The 20144-nt window shown below is 40.3% G+C and overlaps 1 protein-coding gene across 3 annotated transcripts in view; it reads left to right on the top strand.

The window, feature by feature from the left end:
• LOC149870661 (bifunctional heparan sulfate N-deacetylase/N-sulfotransferase 3) overlaps positions 1–20144 on the top strand; it is a 130146-nt gene that overhangs the window by 49071 nt on the left and 60931 nt on the right. For all 3 annotated transcript variants that reach the window (XR_016440808.1, XM_090036648.1, XM_090036649.1), the window contains exons 3-4: positions 9339–9426; positions 12557–12711. Coding sequence is in view for 2 of the 3 variants with exons in the window: in XM_090036648.1 (XP_089892774.1) it covers positions 9339–9426; positions 12557–12711 (243 nt within the window). In the remaining variant the exon portion in view is untranslated. The remainder of the gene's footprint in view (positions 1–9338; positions 9427–12556; positions 12712–20144) is intronic.

Genomic DNA, 20144 nt, shown 5'->3' with positions numbered 1-20144 from the left:
CACAGCCACTGGCAAGAATATTTGAGCACTCATGGTGTACGGGACAGGTCCCGGAGGACTGAAAACGGGCCAGTGTGGTCCTATTTTCAAGAAGGGGAGGAAGGAGGATCCAGGCAACTATAGGCCAGTCAGTCTCATCTCCATCCCTGGCAGTCTTTGAAAAGATTATTAAGGCTCATAGATGTGAGAGCCCAGAGAAAAAATTATGCTGAGGGGAAACCAGCATGGGTTCATAGCAGGTAGATCATGCCTGACTAATCTAGTCTCTTTTTATGACAAGGTTACTAAACACCTTGACACAGGAGTAGGGGTTGATATTGTTTACTTAGACTTCAGGAAGGCCTTCAATATGGTATCCCACTCCATACTGGTGAACAAGTTAAGAGGCTGTGACTTGGATGATTACACAGTCCAGTGGGTGGCAAATTGGCTAAAGGGTTGTACCCAGAGAGTGGTAGTGGATGAGTTGGTATCAACCTGGAAGGGAGTGGGTAGTGGGGTTCTGCAGGTCTCGGTCCTTGGACCGATACTCTTCAATGTCTTCATCAGCGACTTGGATGAGGGAGCGAAGTGTACTCTATCCAAGTTTGCGGATGATACAAAACTGTGGGGAGAAGTGGACACACCGGAGGGCAGGGAACAACTACAGGCAGACCTGGACAGGTTGGACAAATGGGCAGAAAACAACAGAATGCAATTTAACAAGGAGAAATGCAAAGTGCTGCACCTAGGGAGGAAAAATGTCCAGCACACCTACTGCCTAGGAAATGACCTGCTCGGCAGCACAGAAGTGGAAAGGGATCTTGGAGTCCCAGTGGAGTCCAAGATGAACATGAGTTGTCAGTGTGACGAAGTCATCAGCAAAGCTAACTGCACTTTATCATGCATCAGCAGATGCATGACAAACAGAACCAAGGAGGTGATGCTTCCCCTCTATCGGGTGCTGGTCAGACCACAGTTGGAATACGGCTTCCAGTTTTGGGCACCACCCTTCAAGATGGATGTGGATAACCTGGAGAGGGTCCAAAGAAGGGCCACTCATATGGTTAAGGGCTTGCAGGCCAAGCCCTACAAGGAGAGACTAAGGCACCTGGACCTCTTCAGCCTCCACAAGAGAAGGTTGAGAGGCGACCTTGTGGCTGCCTATAAATTCATCATGGGGGCACAGAAGGGAATTGGTGAGGCTCTACTGACCAAGGCGCACCTGGGGGCCACAAGAAATAATGGCCATAAGCTAGCAGAGAGCAGATTTAGAGTAGACATTAGGAGGAACTTCTTCACAGTTAGAGTGGCCAAGGTCTGGAATGGGATCCCAAGGGAGGTGGTGTTCTCCCCTACCCTGGGGGTCTTCAAGAGTAGGTTGGATGGACACCTGGCTGGGGTCATTTGAACCCAGCACTCTTTCCTGCCTATGCAGGGGGTCGGACTTGATGATCTATTGAGGTCCCTTCTAACCCTAACATCTATGAATCTATGAGTTCCAACCCCTGCATTAATAGTTTCCCTAGAGCCTGTCTATCTGGGGATACTTGGATCATTTAAGACAAATGAGCTCATACATGATATCAAAGGGGAGCAAGATAAAATAATCTTTATAAACCACTTCTGAATGTGGTCCAGAATGCCCTTTAAAAAACACGCTTTCACGTCACACTTTTGTCTTAACATTTCTGGAGTGTCTTAAGTAGACAAGTCCTTATAAAAAGCCAACAGAGATTTAGAAACATGGAATCTTGTAATGTATATATTAAATAAGTAGCATTTGCTTGCTGACAAACATGTACAAAACAGACTTTCTTGAACAATTAGAGCTTGTACATACCTTATTACTGAGATGAACCAATAACTGAGCTAAAGTTGTATTGCAATATCACAGTCGTGCTAGTAATCAAAGAAATATTTGGAGCAAATCCTGCTGGCCTTACTCATATTAGCATTGTTAAAATCAGTGTGGTTCTTTATGGAAGGCAAACAGGATTTTGCCTTAAGTTTCAGTGTATACTGGGGAAAAATATTATAATATTATCAGTCTGACTACAGAATCAAATTACAGTTACTTGTAGGTAGAGATAATAGAGCTTAACTATAACATCTGGCTTATCATCTGAACTCTGCTAATGCCGAGGGATGTTTGGGCATATAAATTTGGTTTATATTGAACAAATTGTTGCTGTTTATTAAAGACAGCTGACATTTCAAAACTTCTCTGAGCGGATAGTCAAATGAAGTCACTCTAAATAGAATGTGAGGCAGGGTGACAAAGTGATTGTGGGGGAAGGAAATGGATAGGAAGCTTGGTGACCCAAATTTTATTCCTGGCTTTCTCAGGCAAGTGACTTCTATGTCTCAGGTGCTCCATTTGTAAAATGAGACTAAAAAAATTTACTTTCTTTTGTTAATAACATGGAGATCTTTGAAAGGAAAGTGATATAAAATACGTAAATATTATTGTCGTGAGGAGGAAGGAGGCTATGTAGGAAAAAGCAAGAATTCTTCAACTTCTCATGGCCTGGGCAGCATCTGAGTAAAAGATATCTCCATCCATGTGTGACCTTATTGTCCACATGACATCACATGGTCACAGCCATTTCTTCATTGGAAAATGTGAACATTTTAAAATTAGGATGTATTATATTAAATGTATTAAAGTATTATGAATATTTTTGTAAACAATTATTGTAAATTATTAAATTTCATTTGGCAGCTAAAACATGGTGTCATTGCTCTATAACCAGCTAGCTCCCAATGGATTGCCCACAAGGGCTCCATGAGCCTTAGAGCACAATGGGAATCACTGCTTCACAAGAGCTGAGTTATTTTAAATTATTTAGGTTATGATCATCATTAAATTAAGTCTGCTTGTAAATAGTCATGGCAGTTTATCAGACAGGAAATGACAATGACCAAAATAGGTCTGTGGATCCTGGAAAATGCTAGTTATGTACTCAGAGGCCTACCTTTACAGTGATATAAATGTCAAAAGAGAACTGAAGTAACTCCAGTGACTTCATTGGAGCAAAATGGATAAATATAAGTTGAGAGTACATGAATATTTACTACATCTATACCTATCTCTGTTACTTATGATACCTATATACCAGATGCAAGAATTAAAAAAGTGTTATGTTTTATGATCACAATCACTTTTATCACTTTCCTAGGTTATATTGTCCTTTTCAAGGATTTGTTTTGGGAAGCTTGCCGCTGAAGAAAATGTCATCAGTACTTGAACAACCATCGTTGTTGTTCCTGTCTTGTACACTGAGAAACTCAAGCTTGATGAAAGGAATTTCCAGAGCCCTCAATCTTAGCTAGGAGAAGTTACAAAGAAATAAAATATTTTTATTTTAAAAAGTACATGATAATACTTGAAAAAAAATCCATTCAACTATAGTAATTAATTACATATTTATAAATATATGTAGATGGCTATGAACAATTTGTAAGATACTAATAACACAGAACTCTGCTTATACCAGGGGTAGGCAACGTTTTTGGCCTGAATGCCAAAAAACCCTGCAATGTCTACCTTGTAAGATGCCGGACTGCTGGTATACCAGAACCAGGGTGGGGGTATGTAGCGGGATGCACTGCATATTAATATCGTTAATAATAATAATAAATGTTGCTTTTTCTACAATAAATACCAGGTTTTCTAAAATTTCTAAACCTGGTAACAATAAACAAAACTTCATATACTACCTTGTATTGTAGTCTTTTTTAGTTAAGCATTATTGTGATGAAAGTGAGAAAGAAGAGAAAAGGAGGAGAGAGAATGTGGGAAAGACAAAGGAAAAAAAGAGGGAAAAAAGGAGAAGAGAGAGAGAACCAGACATACAGACATAAACATACTTGCACAGAACAGATATACACATACACTTGCCCAGACCAGACAGACACACGTGTGTACACAAAATCAGACACATATGTAGACAAACATATGGAACCAGACACACAGATACATAAACAGCAACACACACAGAACCAGACACACCTGGGCCGCAAGACAAAGTCCAACTCGATAATGTCCTGAGCCCGCCACAGCCTGTGTGCTTCCCCAGGGAGCTGGCTCCCGGGCTGCAGTGCGGCCTGCTGAGGCCCCGGCTCAGAGTTTTCCCATCATCCAGCTGCAGGGGCGGCACTAGGGGGGAAGCCTTGGGAGGGCACCCCAAAATTTGCCTTAGCCCCTTGTAGTCACCTTCCTAGCACTGCCATCTCCTGCCTACCCCACACAGCTGAGCCCGCAAACATGCAGCACTCGAGGCAGGGGAGGCACTAGCCTCTTCCTAGTGAGGGGGGCTGGGCTCGGAGCTGGCGGGAGCAGGGCAGGCAGGCAGATGTGGCAGTGCTGGGAGGGATGGAGCCTCTCGGCTCCACTGAGCCCAGGCCCAGCCTAGCCTCCCCACTGAGAAGAAGCTAGCACCACCCCTGCTCCAGAACCCCGGGATCAGCTCCGTATAGCCGGTGGGTGCACATGCACCTCAGAGCAGACAGCAGGAGGGGAGCCTGAGGCAGCACAACCCCAGCCTGACCCTGACCCCCGCTGTATGCTGGGGCTCCAGAGCCCGGTGCAGCTGTGTGCAGTCTATGGGCCGCAGTTGGCCCAGGCTCTGAGTAGCTGCTGCCAGCCATGGAGCCTGGGCTGCTTGCAGCAGGGCTTGCAGCCTCCCAGCTGCCTGCTGGAAGCAACAACCCAGGATGGCAACAGCTGCCCGGCAAAATGGCCTCATGTGCCATGCTCTGGTACATGCCAGGGGTTGCTGACCCTTGGTTACACAGATACCCTGAAGAGATTTTCGTAAAAGCAATCATTTAAAAAAACCACAAAAAACAAAATCCCCAGCGTACTACAAGCATACAAAACAGAATTTAGAAACAAAATTTTAGATTTGGCCCTCTACACTCTCTCTCTCTCTCTCAGAAATGCAATAATAGTCCTTGCCATCTGCTGCTGTATATTTTTCATGGGTTTTAACATTTTGCTTTTAAAATCTAAATGATGAGTAAAATGTCAAGTCACCCAGAAAATAATCATAGGCATGCTAATCCAAATGTTATCTCAGTTTGTCTGCACAGAAGATAGTTCACAGTAGGTCTGTACTCTCCTGCTTTAGAGACAGAACAGGTAGCATGTGGGTAGGCACATGTAAGCACGGTTGACTTTATCTGCTAAATTTGCGAAATAATATGCAGGCTTTTAGCAGCATGACTCCTGTAGATTTTAATGAGCATCACATGCCTAAGCTCCACACTAAATCTTTCAAAATTTACTCTGTAAGGGACTAGCTTCAAATTTTTTTGGAGATTAATAAATGCTACTACTTCTAATAAATGTGGGAAAAAATCAGTTAGGATCAACAACAAATCACTTTGTCATGCTTTCTAGCCTAAATGAAATTGAACTAAAGGACTCACCATTATAAATGCATGAAGGTGAAAAAACCCTCTTCCTTCCATTTACTTTCAACCATAGAAGGAAGCAAAAAAAACCCTCTTCCTTCCATAGACTAAAAATCAATTGTCAAGTTATCACAGAGATATCATGCAGTCTCTCCCGCTCTCTCTTTTCGTTTTCAAATACTTTGAATGGTGACTCTCATATCCATGATGCAGTGACTTTGACATATCAGAAAAGTAGAATTTGAAGAAATTGAAGAATTTCTGCAAAGGTCTCTTTCTCTCCAGCATTGCTACAGTTTTCTTCTTCCTCTTTTTCTTTTGATAGTCCATCAGTTAGAAACTATAGTGGAGATGATAGGTTCAGAGGTAGGTAGAATATTCCCAGCAGGATACAGATAAGGCCTGTAGCTACAGCACATTACTACAATTTAAAGATGGACACCACCACAATGAATGTAACATATAGAAGCTGTTTCCGGGGTGTTGGTTGGAGCCGTGTTGGTCTAAGGACATATGCATGCAAGGTTCTTTGGGTAGATGTGATGTCTTTTATTAGACCAACTAAATAGTTGGAAAAAATGGTTTTTGCCAGCTTTTAGGTACAAACACCCTTCATCAGGCAGAGGGAGAAAGGTGTTTGGACCCGAAAGCTTGCAAAGAACAGTTTTGCCAACTATTTAGTTGATCTCATAAAAGATACCATATTTTCCCAAAAATCTTGTCTACACGTAGAAAGTGTCATACAGAAAGTGATCAGACACCAGAGACAATATTCCACAGAGAACGTTTATGTTGTCGCAGATGGATGCAGTAAAGAACATAAATGTTGTCTGTAATAAAACTTATTCAAGTTACAGTGTTTTGAAGCTGTTCATTTAAGGATGACTGCACTTTATCTAGCAGCTGGAGCAGAATGCATATTTAAGTGGATGCAGATTTTTCCCTTAAACTTCTGTTTCAGATACGTAGCAAAAAGATGTTTGGTATCTATATCCATGAGGATTGTCATTGTGTTGTTTTATGTTCTTTCTTTCTTCTTCCGGGTATATTTTATATATATAGGTTCTTTGGGTAGATGTGGTATCTTTTATTAGACCAACTAAATAGCTGGAAAAAAATGTTCTTTGTAAGCTTTCAGGCACAAACACCATTCTTCAGGCATATAGAGAGTCTGCTGATGAATTGTGTGGTCTCCTGGGTAGAATAGAAGCCAAGATACCAAATGGAGGACTGTGAAAATGCAAATGTGTGGCAGTGAAGGTCTGAGGGATGGGAGACAATAGATGTGCTATATTTCTCAACTTACAATCTGGTGCCCTTAGTGTTTTGCTTTTAAAATAGCTTGCATTTTTAAATGAATTAATAACATAAAAGAGAGTTAAGAAAGGTATACATTTTAAAAGACTCAAATCATTAACATTTCGAATGAGATTTTCAAAGGCACAAATGGGAGTTAAGTCATTGAATTTCAAGAAAAGTTCTGTGCCTGCTTGCTCTTTGTATGTGGAAAATCTTCAGTAATTCTTCCTATTATTCCCACTGTGATTTTAAATGCATTCACTTTTCCTTAATATACTATTGTTGTTCATTTCTGAAATAAGCAATAAGGACACCATTAAAAGACATCTTTGTGGAATGTCTTTTTGCCTATGTCATTTTGAAGACCCTTGTGATGACCTGCAATACACCAACTTTATTTTCTTTCAGCCATGTGGTTTCAGGGCTGTTGCTGCTTACTAGAATCAGTGTGTATGTGTGCATGAGTATGTATGTATGCTATGTATAAGTATAAGATAACTGTACATTTGTTTTGGAGGGCGTTGTTTTTTGTTCTTTGGTTTTGGTTTTAGGCTTTTTTGGCTTTAATCAGAAGTAAAAGTTTGGGGGGGGTTGTAAAGCAAAAAAACAAAACAGTAACATAACTGTGTTGTTCCATTTTACAGTCTCAGTGTTTGGGAGACATCTGAAATTCTTTGTAACTCTTCAGAGTAACAGAAGATAAACAGTGTAGAAATATGAAGAATTAAGATGTATTTGATTAATAATAACTACCCGTTTCTTTCTTTGCATGATGCTTTTCTGTTCATACTAATTTAATGGAAGTACACTCATGCTAACAGTCAGTAAGCTAACTGCTTATGCCAGACTTTGTGCAGAGACATTAGCAGAGCCTTGGAATATAAGAATTGCTGTTTACTGGGGCATACCATAAGTCCATTTTGCCCAGTATCCTGTGTCACAAATGGCAGAGAGTGAATTCTGAAAGGGAGAATGAACTGAGAATGACCAGGGTTTTTTCCACTGTTTCTCTTTCACTTGTAGCCTCCAGCAGTTCGGCTAAGTACAGAAGTCAAAAAGCCAGAGGCTGAATCGGTTCAGTCTTTGCAATCGGTTTAATCTAAGCTGCATAGATTTAACTGGGAAGCAAGTAAACAGACATTCACTTCTGATTCCAGAAATGCAGCCACTTCTGAGATACTGGCTGCCAGGGGCAGACATCAGGGGAGTTGAGGGAGGCCCAATCCTTGTTATGGCAGTGCAGCCCTGCCTGCACCTTCCCCACCGCAAAATCCCAGTAATAAAAAAACACACCACAAAAAAGTTTAGTTTCTCTGCCTGTTGTCCTTTAGGGACCCTTTAACACCCTGATTATCCAAAGGCCCAACTGACTCCTTGGAAGGTATTCAGTTTCTTGTGTACTTAAAGATATTTTTATTGCTATCTTTTGTGTGTCTACCAAGTTTTTCCTCAAATTATCTCTTATCTTGTCATATTATAGTTTTACATTAGATTGGGCAGTATTTATGCTCTTTTGTTTCCTCATTGGGATTTGATGTCCGCATTTTGAAAGTGCACTGCACTTCAAGAGGGGTGTGGACAGCATCGAGAGGGTCCAGAGGAGGGCCACTCATATGATCAGGGGACAACAGGGCAGGCCCTATGAGGAGAGGCTACGGGACCTGAACCTGTTCAGCCTCCAAAAGAGAAGGCTCAGGGGGGATCTAGTGGCCTCTTATAAACTAGTCAGGGGGGATCAGCAGGCATTGGGGGAGTCACTGTTCCCCCGTGTGCTGCCAGAAGTGACCAGGAATAACGGTCACAAGCTGGCAGGGGGCAGGTTTAGGCTAGATATCAGGAGGCGCTACTTCACAGTCAGGGTGGCTAGGGTCTGGAACCAACTTCCGAGAGAGGTGGTCCTGGCTCCTACCCTGGGGGTTTTTAAGAGGAGGTTGGATGAACATCTTGCTGGGGTTGTTTGACCCCGGTATTGTTTCCTGCCATGGCGGGGGGTCGGACTCTATGATCTACTCAGGTCCCTTCTGACCCTAGAAACTATGAAACTATGAAGCTTAATGCATCTGCAACTCTGCCATTCAACTATGCTGGTTTTCTTTTGGGTTCAAAATAGGCTTCAGTTTTCATCTCAGTTCCTTTTCTGCTCTTAAGCAAATTTGCCAGTAAATTTTAAAGAAGAATAAAATATCCTACAACTATACATACATATATATGATGCAAAGAGTATCTAGGAGGGTAGAACTGGGGTAAGTTCAACAGAGTAGGACTCAAGAGGCTGGGCTCTATGTGAACATAGAAAAATCTCTTCTTGCTGTTCCTCCATTTTTCCAACTGTAATATGGGGATAATGATACTAATGTCCCATGTAGTAAAGCTACAGATAAAACATAACACAGTAATTTTTACTAGGGGAAGTCTATTATAAGTTTGACCTCCATGAAATGGCATGTAATTTACTTCAGTGCTGCATTTGCTCTTTAATCCTTAAGAAGTGAAGACATTTCATATTATTTAGCTCTGATGAATAAAGATCTCTTTTTATACATGGAAAATGATGAGAATAATTTATAATTAAAAACACAATCCTTATATTACAGTACTATGTTCTTCTGCATCTGATGCACTTTTTACGTTTATTTCAGGCCCTTCTTGATACTCAGAATCTTTTGCGATCTCAGATTACAAATTTTACTTTCAACCTGGGATTTTCTGGGAAGTTTTATCACACAGGTAAGAATTAAAATTTATAATAATTTATATTTTGGTTATTAGTATTCTTGAAAGTGTAAAGGATGTAGAAATGACTGTAATAATATAGTATCGCTTTATTATTCAGAATAAGAAATAGGGAAATGGCCTTTTTTTTTTTTTAGAATAAAGTTTTACATATAGTATTTAAATACGTATTTACAGTTTTCCTATACTTTATATTTTAATAAAACTGATACAATTTATGTAAATTATGCTGCATATATTTATACTGTGCCCTGATAGATTAGATACACATTTTAAGCATAGTAAGATATGCTTAAAATGTTCTAAAAATTGTTAAGAATCCATTCAACTTTCATAACGTTATGATTCAGGTATGCATGTAAACTATTTGTTCCATTGCCTTCCACTTTCCCTTTATTTCTTGATATGTTTTGTAATTTAACAAAGTAATTTCCATAGAAAGCTAGGTAAGTAATATTTTCGGAACTTTACATATGAAAGCTTTTGACAAAACCAGAGAGTTAAACCATTTATGGTCACTTTGGTGGATACTCTAAATCAAAGATAGCCAACCTGCAATATGCATGTCACAAGTGACACAGGCAGTCTGTGTGTGTGGCATATAGCAGACTGGGGAGGGGACAGGCATCACACTGGCAGATAGAGCAGCAAGCAGAAAGAACAGAAGATGGGGCACAGGTCAGAAAGCAGATTGGAAGACTGGACAAGGGAAGGAGATAGCATGGCATTTGGGGATTGAGGAGGGTGTGGGCATAATTTGTGGCACACCAGCCAAAAGACTGTCAGTTTGACCAAATAATATGTCTGTTTCAGAAAGAAGGTGAAAACACCTTGAGTGATATAGAGCTTGAGTGGAGTAAAGCCTAACAGTATATTATTATCTGGCACTGTCCTGCAATAAGAAAGAAGCAATGTGGCCTTTTCACCTAAATTTCCATGTTTTAGATGATACTTATAATTTTCCCTTGTTCTCCCTCCCCGCCATCATTCTGGAAAAATTTGGAACTCTGTTGAACAGAGGAACACAATCTGTGATGGTTAATCTTGTTTGGTTTATGGAGAATTTTGTACGTTAAAGGACCACAGATTTCACCTTTCATATTGCCAGTTGTTATAGCAGCTTAAATTGGTGAAATAGCAACAAAAAAAAACCAAAACAAAATGTATGCAGGCAAACTAAAGTAGCTGTATAAATAGGAATGGGGGGAATGAGTCATTAAGTTGGGGAAAAATAGAATATGGCCCTCAGCGATGAAGAGCATAAAAGACAACACAAGTTCATGTCAGACTTGAAGAAACAGGCACTGTACCTTTAAGAGGCTACACTGTCCTTCCTAAAACTCCTTTTTGGTAAGGGCAGCTGTCCTGCAGGTTGGTAGTACAAACTGGCTCACATTGCAGTGGTAAATTAGTAGAGACTGTCTCCTCTGTAGTAAACCCTATACTATTTAGGGTTTGTCTCCTTTTTGAGTTGCTCATCCTCTTTTTGCTTGCCTGGTTAGTTTTAGCCAGTTAGTTACTTTGCTGGCATGTGTAAAAAGCATAGTCCCATAATTACTATAGTCCTGGACTCTTGATGTTGGATCACCCCTGAAATGGCCATATTGTGAAACTGACAAAACGACTAGCTTTAATAGAGTCCTAAAGTCTAATGATCCCAGACAGACGGCTGCATCATTACATCTGACTGCCCCCATTTTATCCTTTTTCACATGTTTCTCTAGCTCTGTTCTCTCTGATGGAGAGAGGGTAAAATTCTGGATGGCAAAGGAATAAATCTGACATGATTCACTGATGAGAAGAGGAAGATATGAAGGGGATAGAATGTTAATTGGGGCAGAGATGAATTGAGGCATAAATGGGGATAGAGTGCTAGAGACAGCACAATACATCTGGTGCACAAAATAGAGTACTGGAAAGTTTTGTAAGGAAAGAAGTCAGAACAATAAAAAGGTGAATAAACTAGTTACATTTGGTGTCAAATTATAATGGCAACATGATGCTTGGAGAAAGACCTGAAGCAAGATATTTAAATGTGTGTGGTTTATGGGAAATATACAAAAGGAGAAAATAGCAATTGGACATACCAAGAGTTCTGTTAAACCACAGCGAACAAAATGAAGCAACAATTAGTCTCATATAAGATACCCTGAAGAGGCTGGTAGGAGAATGCTACAGAATAGCTAGAGTTAGTGGTCTCAACCTTTCCAGTCAGGGCATCCCTCCCCAACTTGAATGTGGCAGCACCACTGTTGTTCTCAGCTTGCCTCAGTGGTTCTCAACTGGGTGTCACCATGCTGGTAAAACTGCTCTGCATGCCTACTGTACAGCCAGACCGGGAAGGACTATGGCTCAAATGTGTACCCTCCTGCCTCCTTAGAGTTCTCTGCTAGTCCTAAAAGCAGGCAGGAGGGCCAGCTGATACTGCCATCCTTCCCAGTCCAACCCTACGCGGTATCTCCTGGAGTCAGCAGCATGCAGGGCAGGTGGAACCAACCCAGGAATTTCTGTTTTTGGAAGGAGCATGGGGTGGGGGGCACACTGGGAAGGGCTACAGCTTGAGCTGGCTCTCCTGTCTGCTGTAGGGGCTATCAGGGAATCCTAATGCAGGAGGATTGCACGTGTCACAGCCCTGCACATGGGCAGTTTTACCTGGCCCACACTGCAATACTTGCAATGTGGCACCCTGGCTGAGAGCCACTGTCTCAGGTAATGTAAAAAGGATAATAGAACTGATTGCAGGGATGATCTGGATAAAGAATCCTGAAAAGGATTCGTAAACACTTTCTCTTAACCTCTTTATACACCACCTTCTACATAGGTTATTTTACTAATAGGTTATCTCCGCCCCCCACCCCCATATAGTACTGTCGTCTAACTGGTCAAATGAAAATACAATGCTGAACTACTTATTTGAGATCTATCTAACAGAAGCTGGGTGGTGCTTTATTTTTTTTTAATGATTTTAATGTATTTAGGAGGTTTTAAAACTCTTGCTTGCAATCATTTTGAAATAATATTTTATACATCACATTTTATATGACTAATATTCAGCTTATTTTTTCCTAACGATTTTAACCCTGTAACAAAACTGGAGATATTGTTCTTGGGGATTTCTTTGCAGGAACAGAAGAAGAGGATGAAGGTGATGACCTGTTGTTGGGGTCAGTGGATGAATTCTGGTGGTTTCCCCATATGTGGAGTCACATGCAGCCTCATCTTTTCCATAATGAGTCTTCACTAGTGGAGCAGATGATTCTCAACAAAAAATTTGCATTAGTAAGTAACATCTGTGCATTGTGTACTGAGTAGAACTGGGCAGGAGCTATAATTTTTCTTTTATGGGAAATTCTGTTATTAAAAGATTTGTTTTTCCAGTACCCAAAAATAAATTAAATTTTATATACGGTGAACTGTAAAATAATAATAAGTTTAGGTCAACTGAAACAGTCTGTTACTATAAAACTGAAATCTTTTATTCTGATTTAGGTATTTTTATTATAAGTAATAACTTACAAGAGGGCTGTCCATGCAGCAGGGGGAAGCGAAGGAAGAAATGTGCTGCCCAACCACCCGAAGGGTTAGCATGCAACCTATGGGCTCCTTTCTGTTGGGATGTCAGAGATGCATGCATGTTTGGTGGTGGGCAGGGTGCCTGTGCTCTATGGTGGGGGACAGAGATGGGCTGCCCATATGGCATGTGGGTGGCACACATGGCTGGGAGACAAGTGGGGTGGTACACAGTTCAGTGGGGGAGCCAGGCTGAGCCAGGCAGCCTCTGAAGTACATGTGGCAAGGACAAGGAGGTGTGTTGCACTGCCCATGTAGTGGGAGAGAGCTGGGGGAAAGCCATGCTGGGGTGCCCATGTGGCAGGAGATAACATAGGGGGCTGGCCACGCATGGTCTCCAGCTGCCTGGAAGCTGGCTTACAGTATCTTTGGTTTATATGTAAAATACACTTTGCCATGAAAAGCTGTTTGAAATGAAAACTCAAAACATTTCACTTCACTAACATTTAAATATTATCAGAATTTTTTTTATATTTATCTATGAAATGTCATTGGAAAAAAACACGTTTTTTTGAAAGTGGGTATTGGAATGAAGACTTAATTTGATTAACTATAGTCCAAGTCTGCCACATTAGGAACTTTTAAAAGAATTTTCTGCTATGAAATCTAGTAAAGCGTTTCATGTTCCCTAGCCCTGTCTGTTATGGCCACAGAGAAAATACCATCTTCATCCTCTCTATAATGAGCCTTCAAGAATTTGAAAACTGATATCGATCCCTGCCTCAGTCTTCTCTCCTCCAGACAAAATAACCCTATCTCTGTCAGTCTTTTCTTACAAGTCATGCTTCCCAGGCCTCTTATCATGTGTGCTGCTCTCTGCTGTATTTTTCCAATCAGTCCAAATGCTTCTTGAAGTGGGGGGCCCAAAACTGGAGATGGTGAGGCCTCATTAATGTTGAGTAGCGTGGAAGAATCATTTCCCTTGATTTGTGACACTCCTGTTACTACCACTGAGTAGGAACATCTATATGAGACGCTACTGTGCAATAGTTACTGTGCATTTATTTAGTACTTGTATAATCGGCGTTACTGTACAGTAGCACCAGCGAATGCCTTTTTAGTAACACTACTGCGCAGTAGCCTAATAATATAATGCAGTAGCATATTAGTACTGTTTGTGCTGGGACATGCTACTGCACAGTATTATTCAGCTACTGCTCAGTTAGCATCTCGTGTAGATGCACCCAGTATGCTGTTGGCCTGTTTTTGCAACAAAAGCACACTGTTGGCTGTTATTCATCTTATGGTATACTGGAATCCCCAAGTCCTTCTCTGTAGTACTGCAGCCTAGCTAATCATTCCCCACTCTCTAATTGTGCATCCAGTTATTTTGTCCCAAGTGCAGGACTTTGCACTTGTCCTTGTTGAGTCTCATCTGGCTGATTGCAGGTCATTTCTCTAGTCTATCCAGATCATTCTGGATCTTAGCCCTGCCCTACAGAGCATCTACAGTTCCACCCAACTTGCTGTCATCTGCAGATTTGCTAAGTGTGCACTCAATCCCAACATCCTTTTGTTAATGAAGATGTTACTATCAGACCAAGGACAGACTCCTGGGGATTATGATGGGAGTTTCTCTGCAGAATCCCCCTGTCAGCCTGGAGGTTATGACTGCCTCAATCCCAACATCCTTAACATTAATGAAGATGTTAAGCAATATCAGACTCAGGACATACCGCTGAGGACTTGATGTCTTCTCCCAACTAGACATTGAGCCATTGATGACTACTTGTTGAGTGCAATGACCCAACCAGTTGTATATCCAGTTTATAGGACTTTTGTCTAGTATGTATTTCTGTTGCTTGTTAATGAGAATGTTATGGAGACAGGGTCAAAAGCCTTGCTGAAGCCAAGAATGTTGCATCTACTGCTCTCCCCCATCCACAGAGCCTGTCACCCTATAGAAGGAAATCAGATTGGTCAGGCCTGACTTGCTCTTGGTGAATCTATGCTGGCTGTTTTTGATCACCTTGTTCTCCTCTAGGTGCTTCACGGTAAATTCCTTGAGGACCTGCTTCATAATTTTTCCAGGTATTGAGGTCAGGCTGACTGGTCTGTAGTTTCCCAGATCCTCCTTCTTCGCCTTCTTAAAGATAGGCACTGTGTATTTGCCCTTTTCCACTCATCCAGGAACTGAGTTAAATTCCATGAGTTCTCAAACAGGATAGCAAATGGCTCTGAAATTACTTCAGGCAATTCCTCAGGGCTGCATGACATCCAGCTCTGCCAGATTGAAACTGTAGCTTTTTTAAGTAATCGTTCTGCCATTACTTTAAGATGTTTGACTCCTTTCCTCTCTTTGTTGCCAACTGCGCTCATCATCTGGTAGCTGCCCCTATTTGTGAAGACTCAAGTAAAAAAGGCATTAAATACTTCAGCCTTTCTGCATTGCCTGTAACTAGACTACCTTCTGCATTCCATAAGGGACCCACAGTTTCTTTAACCTTCCTCTTACTTTTGACATATTTATAGAATCCTTTTTATTGCCTCTCATATCCTGTGTCAGTTGCATCTGAAATCATTCCTTGGCCTTCCTCATTTTCTCATTTTCTCCCTACATATCTGTGTGATACTCATATTCTTCCCTAGTATATGTTTATATTTTTACAGCAAGAATCTGACAAAAAAGTTACTGTAGTGAGAATCTGAGAAAACACAAACAACCATGCAGGCATGAGCATGCAGGCATAGATATGTGCTTGATGTTATTCCGTAACTTGGTTACACGCGGTTTTACACATGCATGCCATACATTATTCTGTTCATAGAACTGAATGCTGCTGATTTTGAACTGTGATATTCTGATATGAAACGCATCTTATTATTTAACATGGGTTAAAACCATATGTATTTTCACTATTTAAGAATTCATTATAGGCTAAATTATGCTTCACCTTGTTACCTTGTGTGGGAGGATTAGATAAGTGGCGGCAGAGAAGCACAGGAAGCAGTTCTCTCATAACACATTCATACATGTGCTAGTCATAATTTGGCTCTCAGAGCTGGAAAATATATAGAAAATGAGGTGAAATTAGCACTACTGAAGCCCCAGACAGATTTGTTTTAGTTAACTTTTAGTGCAAAGAGTAAACATAAATTACTGTGGTATATTAATAAAATTTATATTCCGAACAAAAATATAAAAGCAAGGTCAAGAGTCCAGCCAAGTCCTTCCACCTAGTGTGGTTAAAGTGTGGCAGTGACTCCAAGAGAGTGATGTAATTCTCATAGAATTGTGGAAAAATATGGCTGGAAGGGTTCTTAGGAGGTCATCTATACCAGGAACCCCTACCCCTGTCCTAAACACTGACACAGAGCCAGGCAACCTAGCCGGGCAATGGCAGCCCACCACATGCTGCCCCACTTTGCTTTTACCCTAAATCTCTTTGCTGAGCCCCTGATGACCTGTCACAGACACTCAGGGTTCTGTAGAATGCTGTTTGGAAACCACTGATCTACACCTTAAGGCAAGATAAACCATCTCCTCCAAAAGTTTGATTTAAAAAAAAATCTTTTAACGATGGGAACTCCACAGGCTCTCTAGGTAATCTGTTCCAATGCTTACCCATGCTCATAGTGAGTGCTTCCTAATATACAGCCTACATTTCCCTTGCTGCAGTTTAAAATTGTGACTTCTTCTCCAGTCTACTTGAGCAACATTATCGCCATCATTGTTATAACCACCCTTCATGTACTTGAAGACTATTAGCAAATCCCCCCTCAACCTCATAGTCACCAGAGTAAATAATCCCATTTCTTCCAATCTTTCCTTGAAAGCTGTGTTTCCTAGACTTCTAATTATTCTTGTTGTTCTCTGCAGAATGCTTTCTAGTCATATCTGGCCATCTTTGAATCCCCAGTCTTAATAACCAAGTATTGATTCACATCTGGGTTGGCTGGTTGTAGCCTGGATTTCAAATTCTGAACAGGGCTCAAACTCTGGAACTAGAAAAGGCACCTTAATTATTAGCCACTCTGAGTTCCAGTTCAACCAAAATATTTTGTATAAATCAGCAGTATGCCCTTCCTGGAATATTATGTTCACTTCAGGCACTGTATCTCAAAAATATATTACAGAAATAGAAGAAATTCAGGCACAAGAATGATCAGAGCCATATGAAAAATGCACATATTGAAAGAGACTGAATATATTAAGACCCTTCTTTAGAGATGAGGTGAATGAGAGGGGAAGTAATGAAACATAACAAAAATGTCCAGGGTTATTATAGTATTTTAAAAATGTTTTGAAAGGTATATAAACCCTCATGCTGATGGAAATAAGTCAATCTTTAACTATTTGAAGTTAGGAGGAAATTTTCCCTGGCATCTTTTTCAAAAGCAGCTGGTATGGTGTCTGTTAGAGATAGGATATTGGCCTGACAGATCAGTACTCTAATCCTTTTTTCGCAATTTCTAGTTCCAAAGATGATTTGAAGATGGACTGAGGTATGACAGACAGTTGAGGTTTGAGGTGATAAAGATAGATTTAGATTTTTTTAAATCTTACCTGTAACAATATATATCTGTTACTATATATTTATATGTATGTGTGTGTGTGTGTACATATATACATACATATACATACACATATATATATGTGTGTGTGTGTATTGTATAAAACTACATAATATTCTTTCATTTGTATATATATATGGACCTTTCCCCAGTGGAGAGAAAGAAGTTTGTTTATAAACTGAATATTGATTAAGAATCCTACACTTCACTAGAAATGGTTTGTTTTAACCAACTACAAATAGACAGCATGAGTCAGATCTATGACAGATCTCAGAACTCTTTGCTATGTACTCTGAAAGTGGAAAGCAACCAAAATGAGTAGCATGTCCAACTTAGCTAATTTACTCAGTGTTAGAAGGTTGGTATAGCAAATCCTGTGGTACTATCTTTCTATCTAGTTCATGGAGTCCTGCTATAGTAAGGAAGGTATGTTCAGAGAATTTAATGTCCATCTCATCCCTGTGTACTATAGCAGTTCCTGAGGAGTGGTTAGCAATTAGTACAATATAGAGAAACTTCAGATTGCTTGAAGGCACAAGGTGTGCTGGATGCATGGGATGGCCTCTAGAATCTGCCCTTAAGTATGAAGTGCTGAAGTCTACTTAGTCCTCCCTCATTCTGGCAAGTTTGGATGGAAATCTTCTGCATGAGTTTTATATAGGAATATAAGTAAGGATTGTGGGCCTAATTTAAAAAATAGGAGGTCTGCATGCGGTGGGGCTAGGAAATAAGGACCTTTATGGTCATAAAAAACTATAAAGCATCGGTCAGTTTATTAAACCACCATCACTTTTTCTAATACTGTTTTCTCTTGGTTTCTGAAAGGCCAGGAATGTGTAGGTATAGTTTGAAATGTGAAATTTTGATCACAAGGGAACTTAATATAATGTAATTAAAAACCAGCATATTGACTAAAGTGGTAGTAGGCCATATCTACACATTACACTTAAGGTGTGATTAAGCAGTTAATCATGCCTTAAATTGTGATTCAGCCACACATTCAATCAATTAATGGCATGATAAAACAAGGATTAAGCTACAACATTATTCCACAAAAAATATGTAATACATTATGGCTTGTTCTTATCACAGCATTAATTGAAGTATGGCCAGGTGTTCCTCTGTGGCTGGAAGCCCCATCAGTTGACATGGCTCCTGGGTGCAGGGGTTCACCACCTGCTGTGAGTCCCATTAGCTGTGGGGCAAGAGTGCAAAACTGCAGTCCCATGCCCCGCCTTTCACTGGCTATAAGGCATAAATAATTTCACCGGATGCTGGATCCCAGTCACACTTACTGCTAGGTACATGTGGCATGGCAGGAGACATGATTGTGTGACTTTTGCTTCAGATCCTATCACGCATTTACCTCAACATCTAGAGAGGCCCTTAGATGACTAGCACAGATTCTTATATGAATGTGCCTGAGTCTAAAATAGCCATGGGTTTTGCAATTACAAATTTAAAACCAAAAAGGAAAAAAAGAGAGGTTTTGGCAAACCATTTCTTTTCATAACTTAAAACAATCAGTGATGTCCCTAACCAAGTGTGTGTGTCATACATAAAGTTGATTCAACTAAGTAGTTGTTAAACTTGTATGGGGTTAACTTGGACTGACGTGCCCTGGAGTAAACATTTCAGTCAAAATTAGAACCATGCTAGTTTAAAAATCACTTAGTCCAGTCAGCTTTATGTATCTGCAAGTTCCACTGGAGCTTGAATAAGCTATGGTACACTTCAAGCTGAAAACATTAAAACTGAACAAGGACCACTGGGATTATAGTCCAAGCTACACGGTACTGAAAATATTGGGTTAGAATAAATGGTATGTACTTTGATTTCAACTTAATTCTCAGGTCAAGCTGATTCATGTTTTCCTCATCATTTTATTAATGCTTTAAATATTTTACATTGATAGTCATGTTTAAAAATGCTTTTAATGAAGTGACTCTGTTACACTTGCTTTCCCACAGAGTAAGGGTGTTTGCCTTCCTCTGTAGCTGGAGGCATGGCCTCCTTCCTTGGATCTCTTGAGCACATTTTAACAGTTCTCTCAGCAGCAAGGCGTTGGCCACTATTGTCCCCCTGATTTGGTGGTGGCAGGTTAGGGTATTATGCCTTGTGGTTTGTGAGGGTTGACTATGTAGTTGTATTAATAGGTCAGACAATGGATTTGTATAGGAAGGTTTGGGTGATAGGCATGATCCTGATTCTGGTGGGGGGTTGAACAAGATGACCTCTGGAGATCCCTTCTAGCCCTACTTTTCTGTTCTATGAAAATGCGCACCTTTAAAATCTGTACAGTCTGTAAAATGATTGGCATCAGAAGCACAGTGCTTGAGAAATAATAAGGACACTATTACATAGGAAAAACAATAGGCTTATAATTATAAAGATTTTAATTAAATTGCACATTTGTATTGCATATTGGTGAGAGCTCCAGAAATCCCTTAAAAATTCAGACTTTTGTTTAGAGCTGGATAAAGAAAATTAAATGGAACATTAGAGAATACAGTCTCAGATATTTCTATAAAGTTTATTCTTTGTGGTGCTTTTGCATGCTCAAGTGAAGTAGAAAAGATTAAGATAAGAGAAAAGGGAATTGAAACATCCATAATGGAATTAAGTAG

Source organism: Crocodylus siamensis, chromosome 2, assembly GCF_052110815.1.
Source record: "Crocodylus siamensis isolate JL-2025a chromosome 2, ASM5211081v1, whole genome shotgun sequence".
Classification (NCBI taxonomy): Eukaryota; Metazoa; Chordata; order Crocodylia; family Crocodylidae; genus Crocodylus; species Crocodylus siamensis.
Note: the sequence above shows the minus strand (reverse complement) of the source record. Positions and strands in the feature narration are given on the sequence as shown.